Source organism: Salmo salar, chromosome 14 (genome assembly GCF_965601325.2).
Source record: "Salmo salar chromosome 14, fSalSal1, whole genome shotgun sequence".
Lineage (NCBI taxonomy): Eukaryota > Metazoa > Chordata > Actinopteri > Salmoniformes > Salmonidae > Salmo > Salmo salar.
In genome coordinates, this window is record NC_138304.1 from 70,209,494 (window position 1) to 70,224,546 (window position 15,053).

At 42.5% G+C, this 15,053-nt stretch overlaps 1 protein-coding gene across 2 annotated transcripts; it reads right to left on the reverse strand.

The window, feature by feature from the left end:
- Nucleotides 1–314: 314 nt before the first annotated feature.
- On the reverse strand, nucleotides 315–8,058 carry LOC106570014 (adenylate kinase 2, mitochondrial-like). 2 transcript variants are annotated; one of them, XM_014141875.3, is made up of 7 exons: nucleotides 7,845–8,058; nucleotides 3,708–3,833; nucleotides 3,400–3,510; nucleotides 3,000–3,094; nucleotides 2,539–2,611; nucleotides 1,663–1,867; nucleotides 315–429 (listed from the first exon to the last, which is right to left on the reverse strand). In XM_014141875.3, the coding sequence occupies exons 1-7, from the start codon at nucleotides 7,941–7,943 to the stop codon at nucleotides 422–424; spliced, it is 717 nt and encodes a 238-aa protein (XP_013997350.1). In that variant the 5' UTR covers nucleotides 7,944–8,058; the 3' UTR covers nucleotides 315–421. The 2 variants fall into 2 exon arrangements, with proteins under 2 accessions (XP_013997350.1, XP_013997349.1); XM_014141874.3 differs by having other exon boundaries at nucleotides 1,595–1,867.
- Nucleotides 8,059–15,053: the final 6,995 nt, after the last annotated feature.

The window sequence follows — 15,053 nt, forward strand, 5'->3', positions numbered from 1 at the left end:
ATATGGTAAATGTAGCCTACTGCATTTCCTCCAACTTTCCAGATAGGATTGAGTGCTCGCGCAATTTACTTCGATCCCGTTCCTCAAATTACATCTTTCAGTGTCTAATACTTTGAAAAACTTCTAGCCCTAGTACACCTTTGCCAAGTATGAACGTTAGCCAAATCACTATGCAGGCTAACGCAAACAACTGTGTAGAATACGCAACAAACCATGACTCAATTCACATTGAGGTAATTGCAGTTGAGTTATATTAGTAGAAAGTAAGGCAATATATATGAGTAGTATGCAGCACAAAGGGAGGCTACAAAATGTCATGATTGTAGAAAAGCATCTTTTTATTAGAAGGGAAACATAATCAAAGTCAATTCCAAGATGGCTTCACTTATTACTGGTAGATTGCACTCGGAGAAGCAGGGATTCAAATAGCTGAAACAAAAGAGACTTGGGTGAATTTAAACATTTGAGACAATCGCATAGAAATTCCAACAAAATACTGAGTTTTGGATCATTCAAAGCTGCAAGAGGCAGAACATGTACTGACAAGTTGCTCCATTGGATATAGAAAGGCCCTTGTATGTGTTCAATTTAACAATCCTGTCCATCTAGTGCAATTAACTATCATAAAGAGTCAGCCGTCAGGCTTTACATGAGTCAAAATTAACACTGCACTACAACGTGACTTAGCAGCACATTAACAATCATTTGCCAGTATCAAACTTGACTCCAGGAACTAAAGCAGAATTCAATAGTCATTGTTTTGAAACTTAACATTATCTAGTCAAGCTAGGAAAATTCCCACAGCAATTCTACTGGCCAATATAGCTTTACACAATTGCTATTGTTTTCTGACTACCCTGAGAACATGCATTCACATTCAAAGATAAGTCACAATCGGCATGCAGATGTTTCAACCAAATGCAGAGACCACAGTTGACTACAGAGAGCAAGAAGGGACAAAAACCTAGAAAGGAAAGGACAAATGAGTCAACAGGTAGCCTATTTATAGAGCAGGATGGAAATCGTATCAATAGGAACAAAAATGGTGTTGGTTAACAGGAAGTAAATATACATCGGTATGACAGGTAATTTTTGTTTGTGGCTATGCTCTAGGGAAAAAAAGGCATGCTTTCAGTTTCACTAACCAAAGAAAATCAATGCACACCAAGTGTCAAAGTACAAAAGTCAGTAGATAATTAATTTCTGAGTAGACTGACATTCGCCTTCTCTATCCCGGTCTTTCATTTTTCAAACTAATGAGGACACATTACATTAAGATGTATTACATTAACTGTAATACATTTTTAATCACATCCATATTCCCTACAGCTTGCTCAATTTAATCCAAGTACAGGGACCATCACAAAAAAGCTACATTTTCACCAATATGTATACCTGACCCAAGGGGGACGTTACACTTATCTTATACACGCCATTATAAAATCAGCTATTCTCTGTAGTGTCCAGGGACAGACCCAGTAGAGGAGCGCATTCAAACACAAGTACACCACACCAAAAAGTAGAGAGATAAAGAAAACGGAGCAGACTCGTCCCGAGGAGGAGAGTTGGAAAGCTAGACGAAAGGAGCACGGACCAGAGTCCTGAGAGTGAAGAAGCGACTGAAGTGGAAGGGAGCTTAGACGAAGAGCACCAGGTCTTTACAGGGGGAGGCTGTGGCCGAGGAGAAGGCGGCGAGGATGGAGGCGAAGACAACGTCGGGGGACTGGGCGGCATCAACGGCCTTGTGCAGGCCGCGGGCGCTGTAGTACTTGACTAAGGGCACCGTCTGCCGGTGGTAGGCCTCCAGCCGCGAGCGCAGCGTCGACGCGTTGTCGTCGCTGCGGCGCATCAGCGGCTGCCCCGTCACCTGATGGGGGACAGAGAGAAGACATTAGGGTTCATATGACTGAAAAGTGCCCTTTTGGTTTCTCTCCCGTTATTTATTTTTCCCTTCCTCCCTACACTTTCAGAGTTCACAGATCTATACAAATTTGATAGGTTTAAGAAATATGGTGATGGCTCCCTCTAGCCCTCCAGATGGTCAAGTGCATCTACCATATTAATTACCTCCTATCCAGTCCTTTCGGATCTATGATGAACACAGAAGGGCTTGATCGGTGCTACTGGCTTGGCAATCTATTTGACACCACTACATCTCTGGGTACCACACACACTACAACCCTTTTGATTTGTGTGTTGAAAGCCATTTCTGTGCGGAGCATCTGAAACAAGAGCTCAAAGCCACCTGCACGGAACAACTCCTAGCCAAGGAATTGTGTGTCACGACACTTGTGAAAGAGTGTGTGCAAATGAGCCACTACATTCTTCATATGATAGACACTTCTAAAAGAACACACTTGATAAAAGTGCATATTTCCATAAACACTGAGCGCGCACACACTTTTTGAAGTGCAAATTGACCCAGAAACACATTTGAAAACCTGTGATTAGAGGATTATACAACCAGCTTCCTCTGGGTTCTACATTAGAAGTAGGGTTTCCAGACTCAGAAAGGGGGATGTTCGTCAAGGTACTTACGTCATCCTTCATGGGCTCTTTGGGTGGGTTGAACTCGTCATGGTAGGAGCGACCGCTAGGCTGGTGAATTAGTCTGGGGGGGGAAAGAGGTTAGTGGGCCACATGGTTTAACCCCATTTTAACAACACTACCATCCTCCATCAAGTCCAACCACACTGCCTTTGGCCCACTTCAACATTTCACACCACATCCCATAATGGCCACACGAAGAACCCCTTTTAACATGCGAATGGCACCATTTGGATTGGACTACAGGCACATTATTTCCTCTGTATGAAACCATGTCCTCGATACAGATCACTGTTTGTTGCAGCTGAGGGAGGCATTGCTCGGTTTCGTAACAATTTCTCCAACAAATGGTCTATAATAACTGGATCTATAATAACTGGATCTATAATAACTGGATCCAACCACAGGTCAACGCAGCACGTCTCCCCCTGCTATACAATATTTGGTCCTACCTGCCACAGATCCTGCGCACCAGTAGGGAGTCGTCGACGGAGAACTCAATCACAGAGTCCAGCTTCTCTGTGCGCTTCTCCAGCAAGTCATCCAGCTAGGAGAGAGGGACTCATGAAACATAGGAGCAGGGAGGAAACAGGTTCATATGCTCAGTGAAGCAGTCGAGGGTAAACGCAGTTTACACATTTTCATTTTGCGCGACAGTTAACCCACCCCAGTTAACCCACCCCAGTTAACCCACCCTTTGCAGAAAAATGCATTGGAAGTGTAGGAAGCACTCCTTTTTTCACCGCGAACAGCAATCGGTTTACCCACTACATATGCTTGATTAACAGCAAGAGACACTTTTGCTCTTGGAATTGACAGCAAAAATGGAGTCAGGTACCAACCAATCCTCACCATCTCTGCTTGTTTCACTGTGCGGGGGAATCCGTCCAATAGGAACCCCTTCTTACAGGGAGGCGTGTCCAGGTTCTTTTCTATGAGTTCTACCACCATCTCGTCACTGACCTATGAGTAAGTTGACAGTGATGAGCAATGAGACAAAAAAGGCATGAGAACACACAATTGGGACAGAGGTCCAAGTAAACCGGTCTCAGATTACCACTAAGCTACAGAACCAGTGACACAAAACAGATTCATTCCTATTAAAATGAACACAGACACACGTTCAGAACTAACATATGAACACACACAACACATCTTACCAGTTTCCCGGCATCCATGGTCTCCTTGAGCCGCTTGCCGAGCTCAGAGCCAGACGCCACCATGGCCCTCAGCATGTCCCCCGTGGCCAGATGACACACGCAGTACTGCTCTGCCAACCGAGGAGCCTGGGAGGGAGGGGGGGGGTTATTGGCATTAGGCCTAATGTTACAAAGGCAACAAGGGTAGCATTTATCTAGCCATGTCTCATGTTTCAAGTGTAACTCGACAACTCTGAAGAGAAAAGTACGGCAACACATTTCCACCCCCCCAACATGTCAAATTATTACAACAGGTGGGAGCCCTTCAAGGCATTCAAGATGTGCTGAATCTTAATAGTTGATCACAACATCCCTCCAGCTGCAACATAGCCTCCACCCATGACATGAGCCTCCACCCATGCTATGGCTCGATGTGGAGAGGGCATGGGACACTTCTGGAAAAACGTGGGTTGAATAATTAAACGCCATAGCACATGCAGTACAGTTGTTTCAAGGACACAATCATGTTGCCATTTTGTTTTTAAATTTCAGAGCGATGTTCAAGTTGCACCACAACTGAGAGCTAAAGACCAATCCCCCCCAAGGGACTAAGTAAAAGACAGACAGAGACAGACACACACAGACAGACACACACAGACACAGACACACAGACACAGACACACAGACACACACAGACACACACAGACAGAGACACACAGACACACACACAGACACACACAGACACACACAGACAGAGACACACACAGACACAGACACACAGACACACACACAGACACACACAGACACACACAGACAGAGACACACACAGACACAGACACACAGACACAGACACACAGACACACAGACACACAGACACAGACACACAGACACAGACACACAGACACACACAGACACACAGACACAGACACACAGACACACACAGACACACAGACACACAGACACAGACACACAGAGACACACAGACACACAGACAGACACACACAGACACACACAGACACACACAGACACACACAGACACACACAGACACACACAGACACACACAGACACACACAGACACACACAGACACACACAGACACACACAGACACACACAGACACAGACAGAGACACACAGACACAGACAGAGACAGACACAGAGACAGACACAGAGACAGACACAGAGACAGACACAGAGACAGACACAGAGACAGACACAGAGACAGACACAGAGACAGACACAGAGACAGACACAGAGACAGACACAGAGACAGACACAGAGACAGACACAGAGACAGACACAGACAGAGACAGACACAGACAGAGACAGACAGACAGAGACACACAGACAGAGACACACAGACACACAGACAGAGACACACAGACAGAGACACACAGACACACAGACACAGAGACACACAGACAGACACAGAGACACAGAGACAGACACAGAGACAGAGACAGACAGAAACAGAGACACACAGAAACAGACAGAAACAGACACACAGAAACAGACACACAGAGACAGAAACAGAGACAGAAACAGACAGAGACAGACAGAGACAGACAGAGACAGACAGAGACAGACAGAGACAGAGACAGAGACAGAGACAGAGACAGACACAGACACAGACAGAGACAGACAGACACAGACACAGACAGACAGAGACAGACAGAGACAGACAGAGACAGAGACAGAAACAGACAGACAGACACAGACAGACAGAGAGACAGAAACAGACAGACAGACACAGACAGACAGAGAGACAGACACACACAGAGAGAGAGACACAGAGAGAGAGACACAGAGACAGAGACACAGAGAGAGAGACACAGAGAGAGAGACACAGAGAGAGAGACACAGAGAGAGAGACACAGAGACAGACAGAGACAGACAGAGACAGACAGAGACAGACAGACACAGACAGACAGAGAGACACAGACAGACAGACAGACAGACACAGACAGACAGACAGACACAGACAGAGACAGACACACACACACAGACAGACACAGACATTTAATCTCACCCATCTACACACAATAATGACAACATAAAAACATGTTTTTATTAATGTTAACAAATTTATGGAACTGAAATAGCTAAATGACATAAGTACTCATACCCCTGAGTCAACACATGTTAAAATCCCCTTTGGCAGCGATTACAGCTGTGAGTCTTTCTGGTTAAGTCTAAGAGCTTTGCACACCTGGATTGTACATTATACTGATCAACATTCTTCAAGCTCTCAAGTTGATCATTGCTAGACAACCATTGTCAAGTCTTGCCATAGATTTTCAAGCAGATTTAAGACAAAACTGTAACTCAGCAACATTCACCATCTTCTTGGTAAACAAATCCAGTGTATATTTGGCCTCATTTTAGGAAATGAAAATTCATATCCCAGTGTCTGCTGGAAAGCAGACAACCTGGTTTTCCTCTAGGATTTTCCCTGTGCTTTGCTCCATTCCATTAACTATTTTTTTTTATCCTGAAAAACTCCAAGCCTTAATGATAACAAGCATACCCATAACATGATGCAGCCACCACTATGCTTGAAAATATAGAGAGTGGTACTCTAATGTGTTGTATTGGATTTGACCCAAAGATAACACTGTCTATTCAGGACTAAAAGTGAATTGCTTTGCCACATTTTTTACAGTATTACTTTAGTGCCATGTTTTTTCTGAATATTTTTACTGTCAATTAGGTTAGTATTGTGGAGTAACTACACTGTTGATCCATCCTCGGTTTTCTATCATAGCCATTAAACTCTCTAACTGTTTACAAGTCCCCATTGCCCTCATGGTGAAATCCCTGAGCGACTTCCTTCCTTTCCAGCAACTGAGTTAGGAATGACACCTGTATCTTTGTAGTGACTGGGTGTATCCAAAGTGTAATTAATAACTTCATCATGATATATATAGATATATATAGATATATATAGATATATATATATATATATATATATATATCCCAGCTATCAATTGGTGCCCTTCTTTGCGATGCATTGGAAAACCTCCCTGGTCTTTGTGGTTGAAATTCACTGCTCGACTGAGGGACCTTACAGATAATTGTATGTGTGGGGTACAGAGATGAGGTAGTCATTTAGAAAGCATGCTAAACACCATTATTGCACACAGTCCATGCAACTTATTAAGCACATTTTTACTCCTGAACTCATTTAGGCTTGCCGTAACCAAGGGGATAAATACTTAGAATAAAGACATTCCAGCTTCTCAATTAATCAAATGTTTTAAGAAAGTCAAATAAAACCACCCACAGGCCAGCCCCCAGTTGGGGGAACCCCGTCATAAGGTATTATAGGCCAGTGACCCCCCCCAAAAAATCTCAATTTAATCACTTTTTAAAAAACTCAGGCTGTAACAAAATAGGGGTATGAATACTTTCAGAAAGCACTGCCTAAACGCCCTACAGTACTTGTACCAGCCTGTGCAACCGAAAATGTGAGTGTTTTATAAGGCAATGCTGTGCAGCTATCCAGCCACTACAGCAAGGAAGTACAGATGTCCCCAACTTCGGTCCTGGGAAGCTGCAGGTGTGCCAGCTTTTGTTCCAGCCCAAACACATTTCAAACAAAACCCTGCACAACCCATTGTTCTCCCGGACCAGAAACTCCCAGAAACTAAATAACAATTACACTGAGCTTATTGACAGGGAAGTCAAGTCTACACGCTCACTGAACCTGGTTAGATCAAATGAAAGTAGTTGGCTCTGGCCAGCTGGAGAGTATGATTAGCATACAGTCACCTAATGGGACATTGAAAGTCACAGTCCAAAGAGCCCTTCATACAATACATTGGCATGCGACTCCAGAGACGAGTACCACATTGTGCCAAAGTGTTGCAAGTCCACAAATCAAAACTGGTCAGCACCAGATAACGTTAGTTCAAAGGGAAATGGCTACGCTCAACTTAACAAATGCTCATAACTAGTGAGCTAGTTACAACTTTCATTATACTTCCTTATCCGTCTGATCTAGAAACCCAATTCATGACACGAAACTTGGGAAAGCTAGCCATCTATGCAAGCCAATTCAGAATGAACTTCAGGACAAGGTGTATACAGTTAGGTGGCAGTGTCGGCCATGCGGTCTCCCATTCCTGCACTTCCATAGCAAGTTAGCATAACTCACTCACCTGTGTTCCTTTCCCAGCACCAGGGGGTCCGAGAAGGATTGCCCGAATTCCCTTTTTAACATCGGACACGGCATCGTTTAATTGCATGCTGGGGGCCATGTTCACTTTAACCGTCCTTGAGCCACTTTTGTTATCTGCCAACTTGACCACGAAAGGAAGTGTCAGCGACTTATTTCTTGCTGTTTAGGATTAAAGCCCGCCCCTTATTAGAAAATACTTCCCTCTCATTGGTCATTAGATGGCTCAGTTAAACGTCTACACGCTGATTTGCTGGAATAGTAAGCAAATTTCTTGTTATAACATCCGGGTTTTGCACACGCAATTACGGGTTTTCTTTGGTGAGGGACCATAGAAATGTAAATGAACATTGTTATTAGTTAGACTGTTAGATACATCTCTATTATTATTATTCATATTAATTGTTTATTATTATTATTTAATAATTAATTAATATTACTATTATGGTTTCATCTGTCGGGAATAATTACCACTAGTACTACATGCTGTGTGTAGAGGTGGCAGAGGAGGCTCAGGGACTGTTCTTAAAACCTCTCCAGGGTATGTGGGACGTCCCACCTAGTCAACAGCCAGTGGAATCGAGTGGCGCGATATTCAAATACCTTAAAAATGCTATTACTTCAATTTCTCAAACATATGACTATTTTACACCATTTTAAAGACAAGACGCTGCTTTATCTAACCACTTTGTCCGATTTCAAAAAGGCTTTACAACGAAAGCAAAACATTAGATTATGTCAGGAGAGTACCCAGCCAGAAATAATCACACACCCATTTTTCAAGCTAGCATATAATGTCACAAAAACCAAAACCACAGCTAAATGCAGCACTAACCTTTGATGATCTTCATCAGATGACACTCCTAGGACATTATGTTATACAATACATGCATGTTTTGTTCAATCAAGTTCATATTTATATCAAAAACCAGCTTTTTACATTACCATGTGACGTTCAGAACTAGCAAACATACCGAAAACTTCCGGTGAATTTACAAAATTACTCACGATAAACGTTCACAAAAAACATAACAATTATTTTAAGAATTAATTAAGAATTATGTCAGATTTTAAAATAGCTTTTCGGCAAAAGCACATTTTGCAATATTCTGAGTAGATAGCTCGCCATCACGGGCTAGCTAATTTGACACCCACCAAGTTTGGCGTTCACTAAACTCAGAATTACTATAAGAAAAATTGGATTACCTTTGCTGTTCTTCGTCAGAATGCACTCCCAGGACTTCTACTTCATCCGCAAATGTTGTTTTGGTTCAAAATAATCCATAGTTATGTTCAAATATCCTCTGTTTTGTTCTTGCGTTCAAGACACTATCCGAACGGTGACACGTGGACGCATGTCGTGACAAAAAATTTCAAAATATTCCATTACCGTACTTCGAAGCATGTCAAACGCTGTTTAAAATCAATTTTTATGCGATTTTTCTCGTAAAATAGCGATAATATTCTGACCGGGAGACGTCTTTTTAGTTCAAAGACTGAAAATGTAAAATGGACTCTTCACGTGCATGCGCACACCCGTCTCATTGTTCTCAGATCGACCACTATCCAAATGCGCTACTGTTTTTCAGCCAGGGACTGCAAAGTCATCATTCAACGTTCTGGCGCCTTCTGAGAGCCTATGGGAGCCTTAGAAAGTGTCTTGTTACAGCAGAGATCCTCTGTTTTCGATAAAGAGGGTATAGAAGGCCAAGAAATGGTCAGACAGGGCACTTCCTGTACAGAATCTTCTCAGGTTTTGCCCTGCCATATGAGTTCTGTTATACTCACAGACACCATTCAAACTGTTTTAGAAACTTTATGGTGTTTTCTATCCAAATCAAACAATTATATGCATATTCTAGTTTCTGGGCAGTAGTAATAACCAGATTAAATCGGGTACGTTTTTTATCCGGATGTGAAAATACTGCCCCCTACCCTAGAGAGGTTACTGCCAAGATGTGGTCGCTTTTCATCATCCGTGGCATCACCCAGGTGGGCGCAAAATGTTCGCCAATGGACGACCAGTACCTACGGAGAAGCGGGTCCTATGGAGGATCTGACCGTCAGAGAAGCAGATGTGGTGCACTGACTCTCTGGCTCTACCATCGATGCCTCCCCTGCTGAAACGACAGTGCCTTTTCAATCCAAACAGCCTCAACTCCCAGCATTTCATTCGAATCCATATTGAGACATTCAATCTCCATCAATCAATCTACATTTGTTGTTCGTTTGTTTAGATTTTATACGCTTTGAGATTGTTTTTTGTAAAAAAAAAAAAAAAAAAACGCCATACAAGTTAAATAAATAATAATAAGTATCATTATTAACATTGTTATTTGTGTCTGAATATAGGCATTTGTTAGATATACAATTGAAATAGAAAGTTTACATACACCTTAGCCAAGTACATTTCAACTCAGTTTTTCACAATTCCTGACATTTAATCCTAGTAAAAGTTCCCTGTTTTAGGTCAGTTAGGATCACCACTTTATTTTAAGAATGTGAAATGTCAGAATAATAGTATAGAGAATGCTTTATTTCAGCTTTTATTTCTTTCATTACATTTCCAGTGGGTCAGAAGTTTACATACACTCAATTAGTATTTGTTAGCATTGCCTTTAAATTGTTTAACTTGGGTCAAACGTTTTGGGTAGCCTTCCACAAGCTTCCCACAATAAGTTGGGTGAATTTTGGCCCATTCCTCCTGACAGAGCTGGTGTAACTGAGTCAGTGTCCCATTGCTGCGTGGTCCCATGGTGTTTATACTTGTGTACTCTTGTTTGTACAGATGAACGTGGTACCTTCAGGCATTTGGAAATTGCTCCCAAGGATGAACCAGACTTGTCGAGGTTTACAATTTTTTTTCTGAGGTCTTGTCTGATTTCTTTTGATTTCCCCATGATGTCAAGCAAAGAGGCACTGAGTTTGAAGGTAGGCATTGGAATACATCTACAAGTACACCTCCAATTGACTCAAATGATGTCAATTAGCCTGTCAGAAGCTTCTAAAGCCATAACATAATTTTCTGGAATTTTCCAAGCTGTTTAAAGGCACAGTCAACTTAGTGTATGTAAACTTCTGACCCACTGGAATTGTGATACAGTGAATTATAAGTGCAATAATCTGTCTGGAAACAATTGTTGGAAAAATTACTTGTGTCATGCACAAAGTAGATGTCCTAATCAACTTGCCAAAACTATAGTTTGTTAACAAGACATTTGTGGAGTGGTTGAAAAACGAGTTTTAATGACTCCAACTTAAGTGTATGTAAACTTCCGACTTCAACTGTAAATGTTTTTGTAGGCAAACCCCTGATTAAAGGTTGTTCAAATAATAATTTCCAACTAACAAGAAAACCAACAAACTTCTATCAAAACCACAGTCTTTCTCTAAATTAAGATGCTTTTAGAAGCAGAAAAGAGAAACATACTATCAATCAAACTAATCAGATACCTCATGTGGTTCAGCTACATGTCTATAAGAGAAAGAGCTGTGTTGATGTAAATGATGACCAACGATAGGAATAGGCCTACCACTTAATAGTTCATGGGGTGGCAGGTAGCCTAGTGGTTAGAGTGTTGGCCTAGTAACCAGAAGGTTGCAAGATCCAATCCCTGAGCCGACAAGGTAAAAAAATCTGTCGTTCTGCAGGTTTAACTCTGTTCTTAGGCTGTCATTGAAAATAAGAACTTGTTCTTAACTGACTTGCCTAGTTAAATAATGGTAAATAAAAGGTTGTGTTAGTTGAATGAATGCCACTAACAGACAAAAGAGAAGTCTTTGTCATTGCAGAACTCAGTCCCCATTATATAGAAATATCTATTTTGGGTCTAGTATGAGTTTTTAGGATCAGTAACTATCTCGACCCACTGAAAGACATACACTTACAATGGCTTATGTAACCGATGTGAAATGGCTAGCTAGTTAGCCGTGGTGCGCGCTAGTAGCGTCACTCGCTCTGCGACCTAAAGTAGTTGTTCACCTTGCGCTGCAAGGGCCGCAGCTTTGGTGGCGCGATGGGTAACGATGCTTCGTGGGGTGTCAGTTGTTGATGTGCGCAGAGTCCCTGGTTCAAGCCCAGGTTGAGGAGAGGGACGGAAGCTATACTGTTACACTTACAAAGTATGTCTGAAGGAGTAGTCTACACTGATGTGAATTTCAAAAAGCAACAAAGTACTGAAGGAAAAAGATGGTGCTATGTTCTAAACTAAAATATGTCACAAAAAATATGTATTTTTATAGACATGCTGTATGCTCAGTATGTTCAACAAAAAGCTTATTCTATCTGCATCAATATCCATCTAATGTTAAAGGGGCAATCTGGGATTGGTAAATACATTTTATGACATATAGGCATTGATTCTTGAAGAATATTACTTATAAATGCCTCATGAGCTTAGTTCAACTGTATTATCCCATCAGAACCGCAAATGTAAGCTCGGTTTACTCTAAACAAACACTGTATAGCTTCAAAACATGGTTAAAACGATCATTATGATCTCGTGGTCATGGATGGTCTCATTCCTCCATCACCACACCTCAGCTGTTTACCAAAAAAGACCAAGATTTCCTCTTTGAAATTATATTGATACTGTATCAATCAAACTTTCAATCAAATGTATTTAAAACCCTTTTTGCATCAGCCGATGTCACAAAGTGCTATACAGAAACCCAGCCTAAAACCCCAAACAGCAAGCAATGCAGATGTAGAAGCACGGTGGCTAGGAAAAACTCCCTAGAAAGGCAGGAACATAGGAACCAGGCTCTGAGGGGTGGCCAGTCCTCTTCTGGCTGTGCCGGGTGGAGATTATAACAGTACATGGCCAAGATGTTCAAATGTTCATAGATGACCAGCAGAGTCAAATAATAATAATCACAGTGGTTGTAGAGGGTGCAACAGGTCAGCACCTCAGGAGTAAATGTCAGTTGGCTTTTCACAGCAGAGCATTCAGAGTTAGCGACAGCAGGTGCGGTAGAGAGAGAGAGAGAGAGAGAGAGAGAGAGAGAGAGAGAGAGAGAGAGTCGAAAACAGCAGGTCCGAGACAAGGTAGCACGTCCAGTGAACAGGTCAGGGTTCCATAGCCGCAGGCAGAACAGTTGAAACTGGAGCAGCAGCATTTTTTGGTGGACTGGGGACAGCATGGAGTCATCAGGCCAGGTTGTCCTGAGGCATGGTCTCAGGGCTCAGGTCCCCCGGGAGGGGAGAGAGAGAGAGAGAATTAGAGGGAGCATACTTAAATTCATACAGGACACCGGATAAGACAGGAGAAATACTCCAAATATAACAGACTGACCCTAGCCCCCCAACACATAAACTATTGCAACATAAATTCCCAAGGACAGGGCCAACCAGGCAGGATATAACCCCACCCACTTTGCCAAAGCACAGCCCCCACACCACTAGAGGGATATCTCCAACCACCAACTTACCATCCTGAGACAAGGCTGAGTGCTACACTCAGCTACACCCGCGAAGATCTCCCCCACGGCACAAACCTGAGGGGGCGCCAACCCGGACAGGAAGATCACGTCAGTGACTCAACCTACTCAAGTGACGCACCCCTCTCACGGACGGCATGGAAGAGCACCATTAAGCAAGTGACTCAGCCCCCGTAATAGGATTAGAGGCAGAGAATCCCAGTGGAGAGAGGGGAACCGGCCAGGCAGAGGCTGCAATTGTGGTTCGTCGCTCCAGTGCCTTTCCGTTCACCTTCACACCCCTGGGCCAGACTACACTCAATTATAGGACCTGCTGAAGAGATGAGTCTTCAATAAAGACTTAAAGGTCGAGACCGAGTCTGCGTCTCTCACATGGATAGGCAGACCCTTCCAGGAAAAATAGAGCTCTTTTGGAGAAAGCCCTGCCTCCAGCTGTTTGCTTAGAAATTCTAGGGACAATAAGGAGGCCTGCGTCTTGTGACCGTAGCGTACGCATGTACGGCAGGACCAAATCAGAGAGATAGGTAGGAGAAAGTCCATGTAAATCCTTGTAGGTTAGCAGTAAAACCTTGAAATCAGCCCTAGTTTAGTGCTTTATCCGGGTAGCCGGAAAGTAGAGCATTGCTGTAGTCTAATCTAGAAGTGACAAAAGCATGGATTAACTTTTCTGCATCATTTTTGGACAAAAGGTTTAAGATTTTTGCAATGTTACGTAGATGGAAAAAGCTGTCCATGAAATACTATTGATATGTTCGTCAAAAGAGAGATCAGGGTCCAGGGTAACACCGAGGTCCTTCAGTTTTATTTGAGATGACTGTACAACCATCAAGATTAATTGTCAGATCCAACAGAAGATCTCTTGTATTGACTTTATTTGACAACGCATATTGATAACCTACTGTATTTCAAAACATGTTTACTAAGACAAATTACTTTTCACTGGGCACAGACATTAGTACAACTTCTAGTTTTGATTTACATTTGGTTTAGTTGTCAACTAACCTTGAATTCAACAAATGCCGCCATGTAATTGGATTTAGGTTCAAAATTGAGTGAAAAAAAGACGTTGAATCAATGTCATCACATAGATTTTTGGGTTTGAAATGACATGGAAACAATGTTGATTCAACCAGTTTTTGTCCAGTGGGTTACATTTTGGCGAAATCCTGCACGGAGCCTTTTCCGTGCAGTGCCACTTTAAGAGGTCATCAGCAGTCAGGAAGGATGAAATAAAGATGACTCTTCCGGTTTTGTACCGAACAGCTCCCCCTGCCAATTCTTGCCAACTCAATTATTCATTGCTGCGACGTGAGATTTCTGATCACGTTAGGCTGAGTTTCATTTGATTTTTGTCGGTTTGATCGCGGGGGCACTAGTAATGTCTGCAGTTTTCAGTTTGGCTATTTGTTTGAAGTGAATTAATTTATAAATACATCTCTTTGCCAAAATTCGTAATCTCACCAATGTCTTATTCGACTAGCAGTTGTTCTGAAATATTTATTGCTTGCCTACATTTTACTCCCTCACATTAATTATTAATTTCGGTTGCCTATCCTGACGTAAACTGTTCTATAGAAAGTATTTGACTGATGTGTGCGACAGAAAGTACTTGACTCTAGCCACAAATTTAAGGAAATTAGAAGGGGGTTCGGCAAGGCTATTTTCTTGCCTGCCGAAATTCTACCCCCACCCCCTTCGATCTTGGGACTGCAAGGCCTGGCACACTTCAGAATCATTTTGGTAGCTCATGTTG